General features: G+C 45.1%; 1 protein-coding gene across 1 annotated transcript in view; it reads right to left on the bottom strand.

Annotated features, from left to right (window-relative positions):
- LOC144792829 (transmembrane protein 132B-like) overlaps positions 1–21318 on the bottom strand; it is a 313741-nt gene that overhangs the window by 8608 nt on the left and 283815 nt on the right. Inside the window, exon 7 of the mRNA XM_078668025.1 lies at positions 5334–5525. Coding sequence (XP_078524151.1) covers positions 5334–5525 — 192 coding nt within the window. The remainder of the gene's footprint in view (positions 1–5333; positions 5526–21318) is intronic.

Raw genomic sequence — 21318 nt, forward strand, 5'->3', positions numbered from 1 at the left:
TGCTATTCATTTGTGATAAGAAGTCAGACTGCAGAGGAGTCGGGCAGTGGATGACTGCCAACTGTCTCAACGCCAGCAAGTCTGAGACTCTGCTGGTAGGGAGAGACTCGGGGCTGCGGAGTGAGCTCTGGTGGCCTGCCTCGCTGGGACTGGCGCCTGCCCCTAAACAGGTAGTAGAAAACCTGGCGGTTTGGATTGACAACGCCCTTAGCTTCCGCAACCAAACCAAGAAGGTGGTCGGGACTTGTTTTGGGCTATTACGGGAGCTCAAACCTCTGTTGGGTTTCCTTGATCCCCCAGTCAGGCAGGTTATTGTCCAGGCTTTGATTATGTCAAAACTAGACTATGCCAGTTCCCTGTATTTGGGGGCCAACCAGACCAAAATAGTCAGACTACAAAGGGTTCAGAATGCTGCAACCCGAGCGCTCCTTGGTCTGCCTAGGAGGTGTACCACTTCTAGTACCATCCATCACCTCTATTGGCTGCCTGTGGCCAAGCGCATAGGATTCAAGGCCCTCTGCATTATGTTTAAAATCCTGAATTTTTCTTCTCCTGGTATCCTGGCCAATTTGCATACCTTTTATACCCCCTCCCTCCTACTTCGGTCTATGGGACAGAATCTTGTGGCTGTCCCTAGGGTGAGGAGGGTACGTGCTGGAGGGCGCTGCTTCCCTGTGTTGGCCTCTAAACTTTGGAACACGCTCCCTTCTTCCATCCGCAGTATAAAGACCTATCTGCCTTTTCGTAAAGCTGTCAAAATATTCCCCTTCCCTCCGCTGTAAGTTGCCTCCTGGCCCCTATCTGTGCAATTTTCTGCATTCACCGCCAGGACGCCCCTTTGCTGGGGCAGCCGTGCGCTCTATAAGCCACTATAACATATAACTTAACAAGCAATAAACGCCTGCCTCACAGAGGTGTTTTCATGGTTTCAATCACGCCAACTCAAATGTAAATCAGATAATTCGGAGATTATCCTCTTTGGACTCCCCCTAGACAATGTGTGGCAAAATTTGTGGCCACAGGACATGTCTCCCCCCATTGCCTCGGTCAAGACTGTCAAACACTTGGGTGTCAGGATGGAGGGCAACTTATCCATGAACTCTCAAGTACAAGCCGTAGTGGGCTCCTGTTTTGGAGTGCTTAACCCCTTCCGTGCTCGTGACGGAACCACTCCGTCACGAGCCAAGGACGTGCTGTGCTGGTGACCGAGTGGTTCCGTCACGGCGCGGCGTCCCCGCCCACGCTGCAGGAATTCCGTGCCTGCGTGGCAGTTTTATTGAGCGGGCGTGGCCGTGATGGAACCACTCAGTCATAAGCACAGCGCGCCCGAGGCTCGTGACGGAGTGGTTCCGTTACGAGCATGGCGGCGCCGCGCGCCCCCCCTCCCCCCAGCGCCGCAGCGGAATTACCGCCGCAGCCAAGGGGTTAAAATGCTTAAGCAGTTCTTGCCCCTTTTGTCGATAGCACATACAAAAACTGTTGTCCAGGTTCTGGTTTTATCCAGGCTTGACTACGTAAACAGCCTTTACTTAGGAATCCCCGAATACCTGGTGTCACGCATTCAGGTGGTTCCGAATGCTGCGGCAAGGGCAATATTGATCCTAGAACACGAATGTCTACCCACCTGAGAGCCATGCACTGGCTGCTGATCCGTAAGAGGATAATATTTAAGGCCTTGGTCCTGACTCTTAAATCCCTCCACAGGACGGGAGCCCCGTACCTTAGGAAGAGAGTGCACTTCTATTACCCGTACCATGCCCTGAGGTCCGCTGCACTTCAGGTAGCTTGCATCCCCAAATTCTCCTATGCTCGAATTGGTGGTCGCTCATTCCAGGTACAAGCAGCACAACTTTGGAACAAGCTTCCACTTAGACAGGTGCAGGATCTTCTCCTTTTCAGGAAGCTGTTGAAACCCTGGTTATTCCAGCTGTAGTGTAAATTAGCCAGCCTCAGCTCACTGCTAGCCCCACACAGATGATCCTGCGCCGGGACACTCTATTGAGTATCCGCGCGCGTTATAAATCCCTAATAACATAACATAACTACCCCCTCCAGATATGCACTCAACTGTGTTCTACACTCTTACACAGTGCCAGAAGAACACTGTCCCCCAGAGCTACAGTGCACTGTATTACCCATCTCACACAGTGTAAGAAGTACACTGTACCACCAGAGTTGCAGTGAACTTCACTCCCCTCTCTTACACAGTGTAAGAAGTACACTGAACCCCAAGAGGTGCAGTGCACCTTCCTCACTCTTATACAGTGCAAGAAGTACACTGAACCCCAAGAGATGCAGTGCACTGCATTCCTCACTCTTACACAGTGCAATAAGTACACTGCCCCCTAGAGTTGCAGTGAATTTCACCCCCTCTCTTACACAGTGTAAGAAGTACACTGCCCCTAAGCTGCAGTGAACTGTATTCCCCACTCTCACACAGTGTGAGAAGTACACTGTACCCCCAGAGGTGCAGTGCACTGCATTCCTCAATCTTACACAGTGCAATAAGTACACTGCCCCCAGTGTTGCAGTGAACTTCACTCCCCACTCTTACAAAGTGCAAGAAGAACACTGACCCCCCCCAGAGCTCCACTAAACCGCATTCCCATTTCACGCGATACATCACTGATTATCTTTGCAGTTCAATCTTCCATTTACTGATTATCTAAGTAGTTCAATCTTCCATTCACTGATTATCTAAGTAGTTCAATCTTCCATTCACTGGTTATCTTCGTAGTTCACTCTTCCATTCACTGATTATCTTCGTAGTTCAATCTTCCATTCACTGATTATCTATGTAGTTCACTCTTCCATTCACTGATTATCTATGTAGTTCACTCTTCCATTATCTGATCATCTATGTAGTTCACTCTTCCATTCACTGATTATCTTTGTAGTTCCTTCTTCCATTTACTGATTATCTATGTAGTTCAATCTTCCATCCACTGATTATCTATGTAGTTCACTCTTCCATTCAGTGATTATATGTGTAGTTCACTTTTCCATTCACTGATTATCTTTGTAGTTCACTCTTCCATTCACTGATTATCTTTGTAGTTCACTCTTCCATTCACTGATTATCTTCGTAGTTCAATCTTCCATTCACTGATTATCTTTGTAGTTCAATCTTCCATTCAATGATTATCTATGTAGTTCACTCTTCCATTCACTGATTATCTATGTAGTTCACTCTTCCATTATCTGATAATCTATGTAGTTCACTCTTCCATTCACTGATTGTCTTTGTAGTTTATTCTTCCATTTACTGATTATCTATGTATTTCAATCTTTCATCCACTGATTATCTATGTAGTTCACTCTTCCATTCAGTGATTATCTATGTAGTTCACTTTTCCATTCACTGATTATCTCTGTAGTTCACTCTTCCATTCACTTATTATCTTTGTAGTTCACTTTTCCATTCAATGATTTTCTTTGTAGTTCATTCTTCCATTCACTGATTATCTTTGTAGTTCACTCTTCCATTCACTGATTATATTTGTAGTTCACTCTTCCATTCACTGATTATCTTTGTAGTTCATTCTTCCACTCACTGATTATGTTTGTAGTTCATTCTTCCATTCACTGATTATCTTTGTAGTTCACTCTTCCATTCACTGATTATCTTTGTAGTTCACTTTTCCATTCACTGATTATCTTTGTATTTCAGTCTTCCATTCACTGATTATCTTTGTAGTTCACTCTTCCATTCACTGATTATCTATGTAGTTCACTTTTCCATTCACTGATTATCTTTGTAGTTCCCTTTTCCATTCACTGATTATCTTTGTATTTCAGTCTTCCATTCACTGATTATCTTTGTAGTTCACTCTTCCATTCACTGATTATCTGTGTAGTTCTCTCTTCCATTCACTGATTATGTTTGTAGTTCATTCTTCCATTCACTGATTATCTTTGTAGTTCACTTTTCCATTCGCTGATTATCTTTGTATTTCAGTCTTCCATTCACTGATTATCTTTGTAGTTCACTCTTCCATTCACTGATTATCTTTCTAGTTCACTCTTCCATTCACTGATTATCTATGTAGTTCACTCTTCCATTCACTGATTATTTTTGTAGTTCACTTTTCCATTCACTGATTATCTTTGTAGTTCAGTCTTCCATTCAGTGATTATCTTTCTAGTTCACTCTTCCATTCACTGATTATCTTTGTAGTTCACTCTTCCATTCACTGATTATCTTTGTAGTTCATTCTTCATTCTTCCATTCACTGATTATCTTTGTAGTTCACTCTTCCATTCACTGATTATCTGTGTAGTTCTCTCTTCCATTCACTGATTATGTGTGTAGTTCATTCTTCCATTCACTTATTATCTTTGTAGTTCACTCTTCCATTCACTTATTATCTTTGTAGTTCACTCTTCCATTCACTAATTATCTTTCTAGTTCACTCTTCCATTCACTGATTATCTTTGTAGTTCACTCTTCCATTCACTGATTATCTTTGTAGTTCACTCTTCCATTCTCTGATTATCTTTGTAGTTCACTCTTCCATTCACTGATTATCTTTATAGTTCACTCTTCCATTCACTGATTATCTATGTAGTTCTCTCTTCCATTTACTGATTATCTTTGTAGATCTATTTTCTATTCACTGATTATCTTTGTAGTTCATTCTTCATTCTTCCATTCACTGATTATCTTTGTAGTTCACTCTTCCATTCACTGATTATCTGTGTAGTTCTCTCTTCCATTCACTGATTATGTGTGTAGTTCATTCTTCCATTCACTGATTATCTGTGCAGTTCACTTTTCCATTCACTGATTATCTTTGTATTTCAGTCTTCCATTCACTGATTATCTTTGTAGTTCACTCTTCCATTCACTGATTATCTTTCTAGTTCACTCTTCCATTCACTGATTATCTTTGTAGTTCACTCTTCCATTCACTGATTATCTTTCTAGTTCACTCTTCCATTCACTGATTGTCTTTGTAGTTCACTCTTCCATTCTCTAATTATCTTTGTAGTTCACTCTTCCATTCACTTATTATCTTTGTAGTTCACTCTTCCATTCACTAATTATCTTTCTAGTTCACTCTTCCATTCACTGATTATCTTTGTAGTTCACTCTTCCATTCACTGATTATCTTTCTAGTTCACTCTTCCATTCTCTGATTATCTTTGTAGTTCACTCTTCCATTCACTGATTAGCTTTATAGTTCACTCTTCCATTCACTGATTATCTAGGTAGTTCTCTCTTCCATTTACTGATTATCTTTGTAGATCACTTTTCCATTCACTGATTATCTTTGTAGTTCACTCTTCCATTCACTGATTATCTTTGTAGTTCAGTCTTCCATGGACATTACCTGCTTAAAGGCTTGGAGTACATTGTGAGCTGTGGCTGTCGCGAGGAGGGTTCTCTTGTTCCCTTTATTGGCCTGGACGGTGAGGGACAGGCCGGCCACGAGCTGCACCCCCATGTCAGTGATTGTGACGCGGTCATCCACCACCGTCACCGTCTTCTCAGCCAAGATGGAGTCAGAAAGGGGCGAGAGAACCTAGAAAACAAAACAAACATGGAATCCTCATTTAGAAAGGGCGAGCATTTCTAATATTGTTGGATGTTTCTAATCGCATGACGCGCCTGCAGATACTAAATAAGCATTGGCAGTTGGTATCACCTTTAACTTGTGTGCACCGACCTATTGGCAGTGCCCTTGAATTAAGCAACTGTGGAGGATTAAATTATGTGGCAAGGTTGACTAAATTATGAAGCAACAAAAAAGTAAAATTTTGAGGCATGAAGTGCCACATTTAGGGTAGTATTGACTCATTATGTGGCCATTTTTACACATGGTAATACTGTTTAGGCAAATACTTCACCTCAATGGTGCTACAGTGCCTCTCATTTATTTCGTGCATGTTTTATAAAGTCACTATGGGCTACATGCACGAAGATTTGATTTTACGATTTCCTAATAGGGAATTTTTGCGATTTCCTATTAGGAAATCACAAATACCTATGTGCTAATTTGTCTTTGACGCATTCGCCATTCCTAATGGAGTCGCAATTGACTTACCTCTTTAATATTCATGAGGTAGTTCTCAATGTGTGACCCATTGGGAATCGTTAAAACACAGGGATGGAGGCCTGCTGGGGACAACAGACCACCATGTCTGTGCATGGTTTTAAATAAAGCAATGCTTTTTTAAAATGCAGCCAATTTTTCTTAAAGGAACACAGAATGTGTTTCAGAAAGAAAATGTAACGTTTCTCTTTCATTTTTTAACAGTTAGCAGAAGTCCCTGTTACCACTGCCTGCTCTTAAAAAAGGAACAGACATCCATTAGAAGGGATCCAATGAGCTCCTTACAAGCCCTTACTAAAACCAATCTGATTCACATAGGCTCTCAAAGAGGGGCCAACCAGGAACTGATATCAATCAGAAGGGATCCAATGAGCTCCTTACAAGCCCTCACTAAAGCCAATCAGAGTCATGTAGGTTCAAAAAGAGGGGCCAACCAGGAAATGACATCAAACAGGAGGGATCCAATGAGCTCCTTACAAGCCCTCACTAAAACCAATCAGATTCACATAGGCTCTCAAAGAGGGGCCAGCCAGGAACTGATATCAATCAGAAGGGATCCAATGAGCTCCTTACAAGCCCTCACTAAAGCCAATCAGAGTCATGTAGGTTCAAAAAGAGGGACCAACCAGGAACTGATATCAATCAGGAGGGATCCAATGAGCTCCCTACATGCCCTTACTAAAGCCAATCAGAGTCACGTAGGCTCCCAAAGAGATGCCAACCAGTAATTGGTATCCATTAAAAGGGATCCAATCAACACCTTATGAGCCCTTACTACAGCCAATCAGAGTCACGCAGGCTCTCAAAGAGGGGCCAACAAGGATTTTCAATTTTATTTGAATATGATTTGGAACTCGGCTGAGATCCACATATTTAAAAGGACAAGAAACATAAAGTTACAACAAAAGTTACAAAGTATCCTATCCGTGTAATACATTCACGTAGTACAAAAAGCAAAAAATCATATCTATTAATATAAATCCAGGAAACATTTAAAGAAATTAAAAATTCTGTAACAGAACATTTTATTAGGCGGATTGCACATAGCGTCCAGTAAAGATTTTGCAGAAAAAATGCCTAACTTTACGCATATTGGTCTCAACCACTTTCGACGATGGGCCCTTAGAGCAGGGCATATAAAGAGGATATGGGGAATATCCTGAGTTGAAGAATCAATGCTACATAGATTACATTTGTCAGAACAACCGTGCCATCTAGCTAATAATTTATTTAAAGGGAGAAGGTCATATCTCAAAAGAAACCAGAAACGGCGTAAGCCGTGAGGGAGGGACCAAGATGCATAGGGTTGTATCTTTTTAAATAAATAGGAATTAACAACCTCGGTAACACCTTTCTTTGTACAGAAAACATCTCTATCCCTCTTAAAACTTAACTCCCATGTAGCCCGTTTTAAAGACAGCTTGAGCTGATGCAGGGATAATAGAAAGAGCGATGATTCCTCCAATTCTAATAGCATAACAGCCCTTCTAAAATTCTTTATAAGTAAAGAATGTTCTTTCATAGGACCCAGTAATTCTTTTTTAATTAGGCATCTTAATGTAGCCGGGTTGCCCTTGGCTAGGTGAAAAACCCAACGTATTACTCCTGCCAGGGCCTGAACCCACCTGCTTCGTAAGCCTAATTCAAGTCTAAGGGTTTCCACTGTACACGCATTATTGACTGACAATAAACTACGCAAGAGTCTACCCTCAATGGTATCCAAAAAACCCCATTGACTTAAGTCTATTAGCTCAGTGCCATAGAGCAGGGAAGCGGGAATGTTTGCTCGAAAGGCCTCCAGGAGAATGGCAAAATATCTTCTACCGGTGGCTTTATAAAGAGCGCTCAGTCCCTTTCCCTGAGTCAGGGCTTTCCTGGTGTTACCATCTATGTGTGCCTTGTCACTCAAATTACCACAAACTATTTTTCCCAAAAAAACGTACGTTTTTACAACTTCCAATTTCTCATTCCCTTAAAACCAACAGAAGTTACACAATTTTGGTTTTTTCTTCCCCGTGAAGCACATTACTTTGCTTTTAGTCATGTTAATTTTCAATTGATGATCTTTAGAAAATAAATGCAAAGCATGCAGACGACTATTAAGACCCTTAGGCGTAAGGTCAATAAGAAGTATGTCATCTGCATACATTAAACATGCTACCTGTTTGTCCCCTAAAGTGGGGGCAATTCCTTCACTCAGGGAAAGGATCTGTGGGAGATCACAAACATAAAGGGAAAATAGTAAGGGTGCTAATAAACAGCCCTGTTTAAGACCATTGGCTGTCGGAATTGCTTGGGAAATGCCTCTCTCCCCCCCCCCAAATAATACTCTACACCAGGTCTCAGAGTGGAGTTCCTGAACTAGATTTAATAGCCTGACTGGCATACCCAAGGCAAATAATTTCTTCCATAATAATGGACGGTCAACTTTGTCAAAGGCCGTGGAGAAGTCTATGAAGGCAGCATAGACTCCCCCACCTCTGACCTTGACATATTTATCCGTTATTACCTGGAGAGCAGTTAAATTATCCAAGGTACCATGATTTCTTCGGAATCCCGTCTGTTCTAGAGGAAGAATATTTGCCTGGACTACCCAATCATTAACTTGTTTCAGAAGGCATCTAGTAAAAACCTTTCCAATTGTGTCTAACAAAGCTATTTGGCGATAATTTTGGGGAGCTAATCGATCACCCTTTTTAAAAAGGGGCACTAAAATGCATCCTTTCCACGAGGGAACTATCTTTCCGCTACAGAAACAAACATTAAACACTGGACATAACAACTTACTCCATTTTTCACTATTGTGTTTTAAAACCGAAATTGGTAGTTCGTCTGGCCCCATTGCCCCGGATGAGCGCATTTCCCTTATGGCTATTCTAATGTCATTTTCGGATAGGGGAATCAGAGGCTGATCCTTTTCATTGACACCTACATAAGGAGACAACATTCCATTTATTGCATAAAGGGTTGTAACATGGTCCACCCATATGTGTTCATCTATGGGAATAGGAAGTGGACGTGTTCTTGATCCACACCCCTCACCTATAAGTGACCAAAACTGTCTCATATCCCCTTTAAAAGCGGCCTCTCTTAATTTAATCCAAGTTGCATCCTCCCCTTCTTTCCGTAGTTTTTCCTGCAACCTTTTCCTCCTTCTTTTTAATAGGCTTACTTTACAAGCTCCTTCTACAGATTTATGCAAGTATTGTTTCCTTACAAGCTTATTTATTTCTATATTAATAGAACGTAAGGGCCAAGAGGGAGTTGCAAAGCACCTTTTCTTGTTTGGTTTTTTAGTGAGTGAAATTACTAACGTCATAAAATCTTGGAAGCACGTTATTTCAGAACCCTGCCAGTTGGCAAGATCATCAATTGCAGCATCAAGAACGCTCTCCAGATTTTGTTCAGCTTGTGGGTTCCAATGGCACCTTCCTGATTTCACTCCAAAACTTACATGATCACTATTAAGTGACCATTGATCAGGACTCTGAGGATTTATATTCATAGCAGAAAGAAGTAATTTATGGTCGCTAAAGACCGTTTCAATGACCCTGAGATCCTTTAATAGGAAAAAGGAAGAGTTCTCAACTATCACATAATCTAATATTGATTCTCCCTGATGAGGTTTATGAGTAAAATTAGCCGGAGAGTCGGAGGGGAGTCTTCCGTTCGCTATAATCCCATCCATTTCAGAGAGTTCTTTGAGAAGCATCTTCCCGCGCTTATTTGTTTTAATTTTCTCGGGAAGGATAGCTTGTGGGATATGACATGATTCTTCTTTGTCTTTATCGCGAAACAGAGTCATGCTTGAATTAGAAATTTTACAATTCAAATCCCCTACTAAGATTATATTGGGGGAAGAAGATTTCTCCCTTAGACTCTGAATATAGGCAAAAACTCTTCTTAAAATTACATTAAAACTAACTTCAGGGGGAATGTATGCGTTAATCAATACCAGAGGTTTAGATACATTAACATTATCGTGACTAAACAGCGTTATAGCTTGAAAGAGATTGCTACAATCCATATAATGGGAGAAATTCCATTTTATCTCAGTGGATAGGAGACAGGCAATTCCCCCCTTGGCGTGTCCTCTCCTGGAAGAAACGGCTTGACCATCAAGAACAAAATAATCCCTTCCTAACTGAAGTTTCTCCGAGCACCAAGTCTCTTGGAGACAAATCACACTGGCTTTTAAAGACATAAGGAAATTAATTTTTGCCGGACAATTCTTTAGCCCTGCACAGTTCCAGGATAACAACGTTATATTCTCGCTAAAGATGAGGATTAGGGGTATGCGATTGTCAATTTCTTCGAAAGAACGCCGGGTAGCCAGTCCCAACGGACAGAATCATCTTCTGCCTTATCCAGTAGGTGGGATATAGATGGATTGGGGTAAGACACAGAGCGAAGATCTTTTGATAGTTGAATTTTAAGATCATCGAAACCACTAACTTGTTCTTTATTTCCAAGTACTGCCTTCAGGAGGGGAATAGAAGATCTTAAGGGCCCTAGGGATTTAGAGGGTTTATCAAAAGAGAAATTTCCCCAAAAGGGCATCACATCAATCCCTCTACTCTGAAAGTATTCTGACCGTTGTAAAATAAGATTCACCACTAATTTCGAGTAAAATCTTACCCTCGTTAAACTACCACCCTCAATCTTCAAGATCCGTACTAAGTCTATGTCCGAGGTTTGTAACAATTTCAAATTTGCAGATTCTTGAAAATATTTAAGGAGCAGTGATCTATTTAAAATGCAGTCTGCATCAAATAAAGGTAGAAAATCTAGGATAAGAGTGTCTACGCTCTCATCCATAAGGATTTCAGGGGAATTTAGACAAACTGCTGCTGCTTCCCTTTTAACAGTAAAGGGACTGGCCAAGGGATTAAGCTTAGGGGATCCTAAACTTATAGAGGTAATTTCGTTTTTCTTGGGCTTAGAATTTAACAAGGCCACTTTAGTATTAGAAAGCCCCTCAAGAGGGCAAGGATTCAATAGCAAGGGAACCAAATTCTGTATTTCATCTTTTTGTACCATCAAGGAGGTCTGATGAAATTCTTGATCGCAAACTAATTCCGAATTTTCCTTCCAACGAATTTTCCGCCGTCTATTTTTTTCAATTCTTCTGATTAGTCGCCTCTTTTTAGCCCCAAGTTTTTTAACTTTCCCTGAATTCTCCTTATTTCTAACACCATCGGATTCAGGGGCCTCCTTATCACCCACACCCTGCTGTTTATTAAAAATAGGAAAAAGTTCCATATCTTCCTTAGGATCCGTTACATATGGGACCACTATTAATGGATCCAATATTAATGAGTCCGTTATCAATGGGGGCGGAACTATGTCTTCCTTTACCACCCCTTCTTGTAACACCTCCACCATTGGAACTAAATCTACTGCACAGTTAGAGGTGAGCGGTTTCGTACAGTGAACTGATTGTTCTCTAACGTTAAGGAAATGGGAAGTATTAGGGATCCCAGTCTTTGACTCAACCGTTTTCTGCTCTGGAAAATTTTCTGCAACCACCTCTAAGTTGGAGCCGGATTCCTTCTCTAGTTTACCATGTACTAAGACCTTTAATATTTGGGTTACTGTATCCATTACACAATCCGGACCCCGACAAATTTCTCTAGTAATACTAAGATGGATGAGAGCAAATGTTCTAAGGAGGATAAAAAGTCAGAGACTGGTTTACCCGATTTATCCACCCTAGGTGGAAGCAAAGAATCAATACCTGATATATTGAGAGTGGGGCTCATTGAGATGTGTGACTGGGAGATATTCGAGGGTGTGCTGTTATAAAGATGGAGAACCGGCGGCATTGATGTTAATGGTGTTTTTACAAACTCCCTGATCTTAACAGTATCAACCTCGATATATCTTTTACAGACTTCCAAATCCGAGTCAGAGAGAGCAAAATCATTATTATGAACTTCTCTAGAGGAGAGAAGGATTGGTTCATGTTTTTCAGAAGGGGACTCACAAGTTTTGGAAAAAGAAATTTGATTCCGAACTCCCGCAACATGGGGACTAACTTCAAAGGGAATTTGTATTGGGAAAGGAGTATTGGTAGGATCAGAACCTGCAACTACGGTAATTACTTCCTTCTCCATACTTTTTTCAAGCCCTGAACCCATAAAACTCAATCCCATTGGAGCAGATGGAGCTTTTACCAAAGGAGTGTGGGCAAAATCAACATTGAGCGCTTTAGTTTTCCCTCGTTCCCAGAGATTAAATAACTGACAGGTACCTTTCAGTTGTTATGCATGGTTATCCTTATTTCGAAGGGGATTAGATTTTGTTTTGGAACACGACTTACCGACCAAGACTCTACCAGACCTAAGCTTTTTGGCCGTCATTATTTTCAAAAAAGCTCTGGGGAGTTTGCAAACGTAATACAATAATGGACGGATCACAATAAATCAGTTACAAACCAAACTATAACTAGTAATATATATACTATGCTTCAAAGAGAAATGGGCACAGCACGGCCTACTTCGGCCTCTGAGGGCCTCAGAGGGCCCGCCCTTTGCCCGGGCTTAGCCCCGGGCGCTCCCGCGCTGCGGAAGCGTTGTTATGTTTATAGAGGCGGAGACTCGTTGGGGGCGGGGCTTGCAGGGAGAGCGGGCCAGGTGTACACTATTGGCCGGGCAGGGACTCCTGGTAGTTGGAGTCCCTGCTGTCGCTCGCAGCCCTGCAGCTCTTCCCCGTCTCACCTCAGCAGCAGTGATCAGTTGAGCCCAGCAGTCCTCAGTCCTCGCCACGAAGCGGGACCCGCGCAGCGGGTCCTGCGAGGAGTAGAGTTTAAAACAATGGCAAAGTCACGGGGCAGAAATCCGAGGCACAGACCACACTGGAAAAAAGAGCTATCCAAAGGAGCAAGGCGTCCCACCGACACAGGAACCAGGAGAGGTTTTAAAGCTCCGTTCGGTGGGGGCGGGTCTTGCAGGGAGAGCGGGCCAGGTGTACACTATTGGCCGGGCAGGGACTCCTGGTAGTTGGAGTCCCTGCTGTCGCTCGCAGCCCTGCAGCTCTTCCCCGTCTCACCTCAGCAGCAGTGATCAGTTGAGCCCAGCAGTCCTCAGTCCTCGGCCACGAAGCAGGACCCGCGCAGCGGGTCCTGCGAGGAGTAGAGTTTAAAACAATGGCAAAGTCAGGGGCAGAAATCCGAGGCACAGACCACACTGGAAAAAAGAGCTATCCAAAGGAGCAAGGCGTCCCGCCGACACAGGAACCAGGAGAGGTTTTAAAGCTCCGTTCGCTGGGGGCGGGGCTTGCAGGGAGAGCGGGCCAGGTGTACACTATTGGCCGGGCAGGGACTCCTGGTAGTTGGAGTCCCTGCTGTCGCTCGCAGCCCTGCAGCTCTTCCCCGTCTCACCTCAGCAGCAGTGATCAGTTGAGCCCAGCAGTCCTCAGTCCTCGGCCACGAAGCGGGACCCGCGCAGCGGGTCCTGCGAGGAGTAGAGTTTAAAACAATGGCAAAGTCACGGGGCAGAAATCCGAGGCCCAGACCACACTGGAAAAAAGAGCTATCCAAAGGAGCAAGGCGTCCCACCGACACAGGAACCAGGAGAGGTTTTAAAGCTCCGTTCGGTGGGGACGGGGCTTGCAGGGAGAGCGGGCCAGGTGTACACTATTGGCCGGGCAGGGACTCCTGGTAGTTGGAGTCCCTGCTGTCGCTCGCAGCCCTGCAGCTCTTCCCCGTCTCACCTCAGCAGCAGTGATCAGTTGAGCCCAGCAGTCCTCAGTCCTCGGCCACGAAGCGGGACCCGCGCAGTGGGTCCTGCGAGGAGTAGAGTTTAAAACAATGGCAAAGTCACGGGGCAGAAATCCGAGGCACAGACCACACTGGAAAAAAGAGCTATCCAAAGGAGCAAGGCGTCCCACCGACACAGGAACCAGGAGAGGTTTTAAAGCTCCGTTCGCTGGGGGCGGGGCTTGCAGGGAGAGCGGGTCAGGTGTACACTATTGGCCGGGCAGGGACTCCTGGTAGTTGGAGTCCCTGCTGTCGCTCGCAGCCCTGCAGCTCTTCCCCGTCTCACCTCAGCAGCAGTGATCAGTTGAGCCCAGCAGTCCTCAGTCCTCGGCCACGAAGCGGGACCCGCGCAGCGGGTCCTGCGAGGAGTAGAGTTTAAAACAATGGCAAAGTCACGGGGCAGAAATCCGAGGCACAGATCACACTGGAAAAAAGAGCTATCCAAAGGAGCAAGGCGTCCCACCGACACAGGAACCAGGAGAGGTTTTAAAGCTCCGTTCGCTGGGGGCGGGGCTTGAAGGGAGAGCGGGCCAGGTGTACACTATTGGCCGGGCAGGGACTCCTGGTAGTTGGAGTCCCTGCTGTCGCTCGCAGCCCTGCAGCTCTTCCCCGTCTCACCTCAGCAGCAGTGATCAGTTGAGCCCAGCAGTCCTCAGTCCTCGGCCACGAAGCGGGACCCGCGCAGCGGGTCCTGCGAGGAGTAGAGTTTAAAACAATGGCAAAGTCACGGGGCAGAAATCCGAGGCACAGACCACACTGGAAAAAAGAGCTATCCAAAGGAGCAAGGCGTCCCACCGACACAGGAACCAGGAGAGGTTTTAAAGCTCCGTTCGCTGGGGCGGGGCTTGCAGGGAGAGCGGGCCAGGTGTACACTATTGGCCGGGCAGGGACTCCTGGTAGTTGGAGTCCCTGCTGTCGCTCGCAGCCCTGCAGCTCTTCCCCGTCTCACCTCAGCAGCAGTGATCAGTTGAGCCCAGCAGTCCTCAGTCCTCGGCCACGAAGCGGGACCCGCGCAGCGGGTCCTGCGAGGAGTAGAGTTTAAAACAATGGCAAAGACACGGGGCAGAAATCCGAGGTACAGACCACACTGGGAAAAAAAGCTATCCAAAGGAGCAAGGCGTCCCACCGACACAGGAACCAGGAGAGGTTTTAAAGCTCCGTTCGCTGGGGGCCGGGCTTGCAGGGAGAGCGGGCCAGGTGTACACTATTGGCCGGGCAGGAACACCTGGTAGTTGGAGTCCCTGCTGTCGCTCGCAGCCCTGCAGCTCTTCCCCGTCTCACCTCAGCAGCATTGATCAGTTGAGCCCAGCAGTCCTCAGTCCTCGGCCACGAAGCGGGACCCGCGCAGCGGGTCCTGGGAGGAGTAGAGTTTAAAACAATGGCAAAGACACGGGGCAGAAATCCGAGGCACAGACCACACTGGAAAAAAGAGCTATCCAAAGGAGCAAGGCGTCCCACCGACACAGGAACCAGGAGAGGTTTTAAAGCTCCGTTCGCTGGGGGCGGGGCTTGCAGGGAGAGCGGGCCAGGTGTACACTATTGGCCGGGCAGGGACTCCTGGTAGTTGGAGTCCCTGCTGTCGCTCGCAGCCCCGCAGCTCTTCCCCGTCTCACCTCAGCAGCAGTGATCAGTTGAGCCCAGCAGTCCTCAGTCCTCGGCCACGAAGCGGGACCCGCGCAGCGGGTCCTGCGAGGAGTAGAGTTTAAAACAATGGCAAAGTCACGGGGCAGAAATCCGAGGCACAGACCACACTGGAAAAAAGAGCTATACAAAGGAGCAAGGCGTCCCAAGGAACTGATATTCATTAAAAGGGATCCAATGAGCACCTTACAAGAATTCACTAAAACCAATCAGATTCACGTAGGCTCTCAAAGAGGGGCCAACCAGGAACTGATATACACCAGGAAGGATCTAATTGAGCTCCTTACAAGCCCACAGGGGATGTGCTGGGACCTAGTAAAGAATCTGTGAACTTAGGGTATGTGCAGGGGCCTGGTAAAAAAAATATGTTGCACATAATAGGGTCGAGTGGCGTGCACTAGCCGATGAAAGAAGTCCAGTGTGTCACCAGATATCCTTTTGGCCACTGGCTGCTAGTGGCATTTTGGCAGGTAGGGGCCACTGACTCAGACACTAACAACTGGGAGCAGGGGCGGCCAAATTCTCAATATCTGTAATCTTGCAGTAACATGCTTTAGTCTCCCAGATACAGGGAGATATAGCTGTCCATGCTTGAGGTGATCGAAGCTTCAATCACAAGCCACTCAGTTGTAGAAGTGAAGGACGACAGCGCCATAAGTAGCAGGAAACAGTTCACTGCCACGTGGTCACCCGGGGAGGAAGCGTCAAGGCAATGTCAAAGATACCCCAAAATCAGATGCCCTGTTCACTGGAGTAGGCACTAGTCTAGGTTTTGGGTTGCCCAGGCTAAAACCCAGAGGAAGGGGACCACACCCCAGGACCTCAGTCTTTTCAGATTGTTACTTGAGCTGGTTGCAAGCTGTCGAGCTGAAGTTTTGCAACAGCAAAGAAGAATGGACAGAAAAGTCCCCAAGACATACCAACATTTGGGTCTGTCACTGTATTAATAAAACCTTAAGCCAAATTCTACAGCAAGAGCTGCCAACAGGGCTAGGTAGGCTCCGAGAAGCACAGGGCTCAGTGATGAAACTTGGAGAGCATCGTAGATCAACGGTCGGATGCTAGAGAGACACGAGGGGTCAGGACACCGCCGGTGCTCTGGTGGAGAGCGGGAGATGTGATGGCTAGCTGTGTCAGGATCCCAGCACCATCTGACGATTTAAAGGGGTAAAACCAGAGGAGGAGTCTGGTACGACCATGGCTGAGACACCACCTTGACGCGACACTCGCCTGGCGTCGTCTGATGGTGCAGCAAGTGATGGGTCCAAGCCATGGCCATGAGGGGGTTTCAATGCAGAGAGCTGAACTTTGAGAGACTTATGAGTCAACTGAGCAGAGACAGGAGGAAAGGAGAGTTTACATGGACAGTGGGATCAGCCTTTGATTCCTGAAAAGAAGAACATCAATGGCCTTCTTAAAGGAGGAACATATATGAGCGACGGCTAAAGATTTGTCTATTATCTAGGAGACACCAGAGTAAGTAGCTGAGGAGGTGGACACGGGCCAAGGGGAGACCATGAGTTACCGGGTCAAAGTTGTTCAACTTCTTCCATAGTTGAAGGTTTGAAGCATTGAGAGAGGGTGAAGAAATGATAGACTCTGAACTTGGAAAATAGACATGGATTGTCGGGAAGAGTCACGACACTGAAGTTCTAATATTATTATTTTCTCATGGAACAAAGAGCTTGTGAAGTCTTTGAAGGAATAATAGCAGATACATTACAAAGTGGACCCTTAAGCCAAATGCAGTCCTAGTTGAACGGGAGTGGGACACACCGGCTGCTCATAGTACTGGTTGCGGGATAAACGTATGACCTTTTTAAAGTCTAGTATTTTAGCTATGCTTTGAGATTTTATACCTGAGATTTTATACTAGGATCAGAGTTTTTTATGGTCTCGCTTGTCAGTGCAGCTGCTGCCAGACCACGAGGGGAGCACCAATTGAGCGGGGTTTGACTCCGCCCACATGTTGGTAATCAGGGGTACAAGTTTTGATTGGATATAAGTTGTGTGCTTCCACAAAAAAGTGCTTGCCTTCCACGAAGCTGTGGTCATTTTGTTTCTCCAGCTGCCTGAGGTTGAACTTCAGTGGCACACACATGAGAGTGTAAAGCTATTAAAATGTCTTAGAGAACAGGATAATTTATGGTATTTTTCTCTGGCAGCTGCACAGATGGGGGAAGGGCAGTCATTAACCTACATGGATGTTGAAGCCTGGCTTGACAGGTTAACTTTCCCCTGACCTTTTAACCTACAACATTAGCATTCTACAGGTCTCTGCTTCCGCATAAACACATATTCATTCCCATGCTTTTTACTGGTAATGCTTCACATTACATTAGTGCATTCCTTTCAAGTCAGACCTATTGGCATTGCCTCTTCTTGTTTCCGATACCTCGTTTCCCTCAGACCCTCAATGGCACGATTGTCTCACTTACAATAGGTGACCCCTTTCAAACTGCTTCCCTAGGTAGGCCTCACCTCATCCACCAAAACAGTTCCGCCTCACCTTATCCACCAAAACAGTTCCGCCTCACCTCACCTCATCCACTAAAACAGATCTGTAGCACCTCATCCACCAAAACAGTTCTGCCTCACCTCATCCACCAAAACAGTTCTGCCTCACCTCATCCACCAAAACAGTTCCGCCTCACCTCAGCCACCAAAACAGTTCTGCCTCACCTCATCCACCAAAACAGTTCTGCCTCTCCTTATCCACCAAAACAGTTCTGCCACACCTCATCCACCAAAACAGTTCCGCCTCACCTCAGCCACCAAAACAGTTCCGCCTCACCTCATCCACCAAAACAGTTCCGCCTCACCTCATCCACCAAAACAGTTCTGCCTCTCCTTATCCACCAAAACAGTTCCGCCTCACCTCAGCCACCAAAACAGTTCCGCCTCACCTCATCCACCAAAACAGTTCCGCCTCACCTCATCCACCAAAACAGTTCCGCCTCACCTCATCCACCAAAACAGTTCCGCCTCACCTCATCCACCAAAACAGTTCTGCCTCTCCTTATCCACCAAAACAGTTCTGCCGCACCTCATCCACCAAAACAGTTCCGCCTCACCTCAGCCACCAAAACAGTTCTGCCTCACCTCATCCACCAAAACAGTTCTGCCTCTCCTTATCCACCAAAACAGTTCTGCCGCACCTCATCCACCAAAACAGTTCCGCCTCACCTCAGCCACCAAAACAGTTCTGCCTCACCTTATCCACCAAAACAGTTCTACCCAACCTTATCCACCAAAACAGTTCTGCCTCACCTCATCCACCAAAACAGTTCTGCCTCACCTTATCCACCAAAACAGTTCTGCCTCACCTCATCCAACAAAACAGTTCTGCCTCACCTCATCCACCAAAACAGTTCTGCCGCACCTCATCCACCAAAACAGTTCCGCCTCACCTTATCCACCAAAACAGTTCTGCCTCTCCTTATCCACCAAAACAGTTCTGCCGCACCTCATCCACCAAAACAGTTCCGCCTCACCTCAGCCACCAAAACAGTTCTGCCTCACCTCATCCACCAAAACAGTTCTGCCTCTCCTTATCCACCAAAACAGTTCTGCCTCACCTCATCCACCAAAACAGTTCTACCCCACCTTATCCACCAAAACAGTTCTGCCTCACCTCATCCACCAAAACAGTTCTGCCTCACCATATCCACCAAAACAGTTCTGCCGCACCTCATCCACCAAAACAGATCTGCCATACCTCATCCACCAAAACAGTTCTGCCTCACCTATCCACCAAAACAGTTCTGCCTCTCCTTATCCACCAAAACAGTTCTGTCTCACCTCATCCACCAAAACAGTTCTGCCTCACCTCACCTCATCCACCAAAATAGTTCCGCCTCACCTCATCCACCAAAACAGTTCCGCCTCACCTCATCCACCAAAACAGTTCTGCCTCACCTTATCCACCAAAACCGTTCTGCCTCACCTCATCCACCAAAACAGTTCTGCCTCACCTCATCCACCAAAACAGTTCTGCCACACCTCATCCACCAAAACAGTTCTGCCTCACCTCATCCACCAAAACAGTTCTGCCTCACCTTATCCACCAAAACAGTTCTGCAGCACCTCATCCACCAAAACAGTTCTACCTAACCTCATCCACCAAAACAGTTCTGCCGCACCTCATCCACCAAAACAGTTCTGCCTCACCTCATCCTCCAAAACAGTTCTGCCGCACCTCATCCACCAAAACAGTTCTGCCGCACCTCATCCACCAAAACAGTTCAGCCGCAGCCCCCAACATGGATCCCGCAGACCAATTTAACCAGCACAACCTCAATTGCCTCCTCCAGGTGGAACCTTGACTCTGCCCAGCCGCGGCGCTTACATGGACATCCTTCTCCACCAGAGACTCTCTCTCAGGCACCAACATCGAACGCCACACTTCTGGGGTGGACAGTTGTTTAATGGGATACCGACCACATAACCCCTCAAGTCTCAGAATCCACAGAAGAAAACTTCAGACATCAACTCCACTGGATGACAGTGGTGATATTCAGGTCAAGCCTTCATTGCCGTCCGCAGGAAAGGGGTATTCAGAAAAAATATTGAAACAAAAATATTGTGCTACCAAAACATTGTGTCCAAAATATTGTGATATGGAGATATGGTCTGCAAGAATATCATTGTCAAGAATATCGATTTAAAGTAAGTAATATCTATTTTGAAAATGTTGAAGTCCTTCCTATCGTTTACAAAAATATAGTTGTTAATAATATCATTTTTTTAATTATTATTATGCATTGTAGTATATCATTTACATGTATATGTTGTAAATGTTTTGTATAATTATTGTTTATGTTTTATAAAACAGTTGTTATATTTTTAGTAGTTATTTGTTTACATGTAATACATTTTTGTGATTTTTAGTACCGTAGCAGTTTGTGGGTTTATAGAGGTACAGGGTGGGAAGTAATTTAATTGTAATTCGTTTTTAATTAATGGTAATTATTTAATTGATAATTCATTGTTTTACTTGTATGATAGATTTTTTTACCTAAAATTGTAGGTGTGGGTTGTGATTTTATTGGGGTACAGGTTGGGAAACCCTAAATTATAATTCATAATTCAGTTTTAATTAATATTAATTACTAGCTGTACCCGGCCACGCGTTGCTGTGGCTCAGTCTGGTTAAATGTAAGTGAAAGAAAAGAGTAAGCGCACGTTTCTAATATGTTTAATTTTACAATGCTTGTGGGTATACAATATGTTATTGTCCATCCTATTATATGTAGACTATTGTCTATATGTGTCCCTTGTATTTGTTGCACTGCAACCAAATCGATAGGGTCTGTTCGGGTTGCAAAGTGAACCAACTCCTCCCCCCTCCCTCCACCCACTTCCCGGTCTGCCATCCTGACACCAACTGTCCATCCTAATATATGTAAACTATTGTCTATATGCGTCCCTTGCATTTGTTGCGCAGCAACCAAATCGATAGGGTCTGTTCCGCCTTTCGATTAAAAACACGCGCGTATTGGACATGCACGTGTTCTAAACCAAGGTTGTGTATATAAAACACGCTAATGTTGCAAAGTGAACCAACTCCTCCCCCTCCCTCCACCCACTTCCCGGTCTGACATCCTGACACCAACTGTCCATCCTAATATATGTAGACTATTGTCTCTATGCGTCTATTGTAGTTGTTGCGCAGCAACCCAATCGATAGGGTCTGTTCATCCTTTAGATTAAAAACACGCGCGTATTGACACGCGTGTATTCGAATTCAACGTTGTTTATATACAAACACGCGCTTATTCAAATTCAACGTTGTGTCAAAATTTCAAATCAATCGGTGAAGAACTTTTGTAGATTTAAGCTTTTTATCATACGCACATTGAC

The sequence above is a fragment of the Lissotriton helveticus genome, chromosome 11 (assembly GCF_964261635.1).
Source record: "Lissotriton helveticus chromosome 11, aLisHel1.1, whole genome shotgun sequence".
Classification (NCBI taxonomy): Eukaryota; Metazoa; Chordata; class Amphibia; order Caudata; family Salamandridae; genus Lissotriton; species Lissotriton helveticus.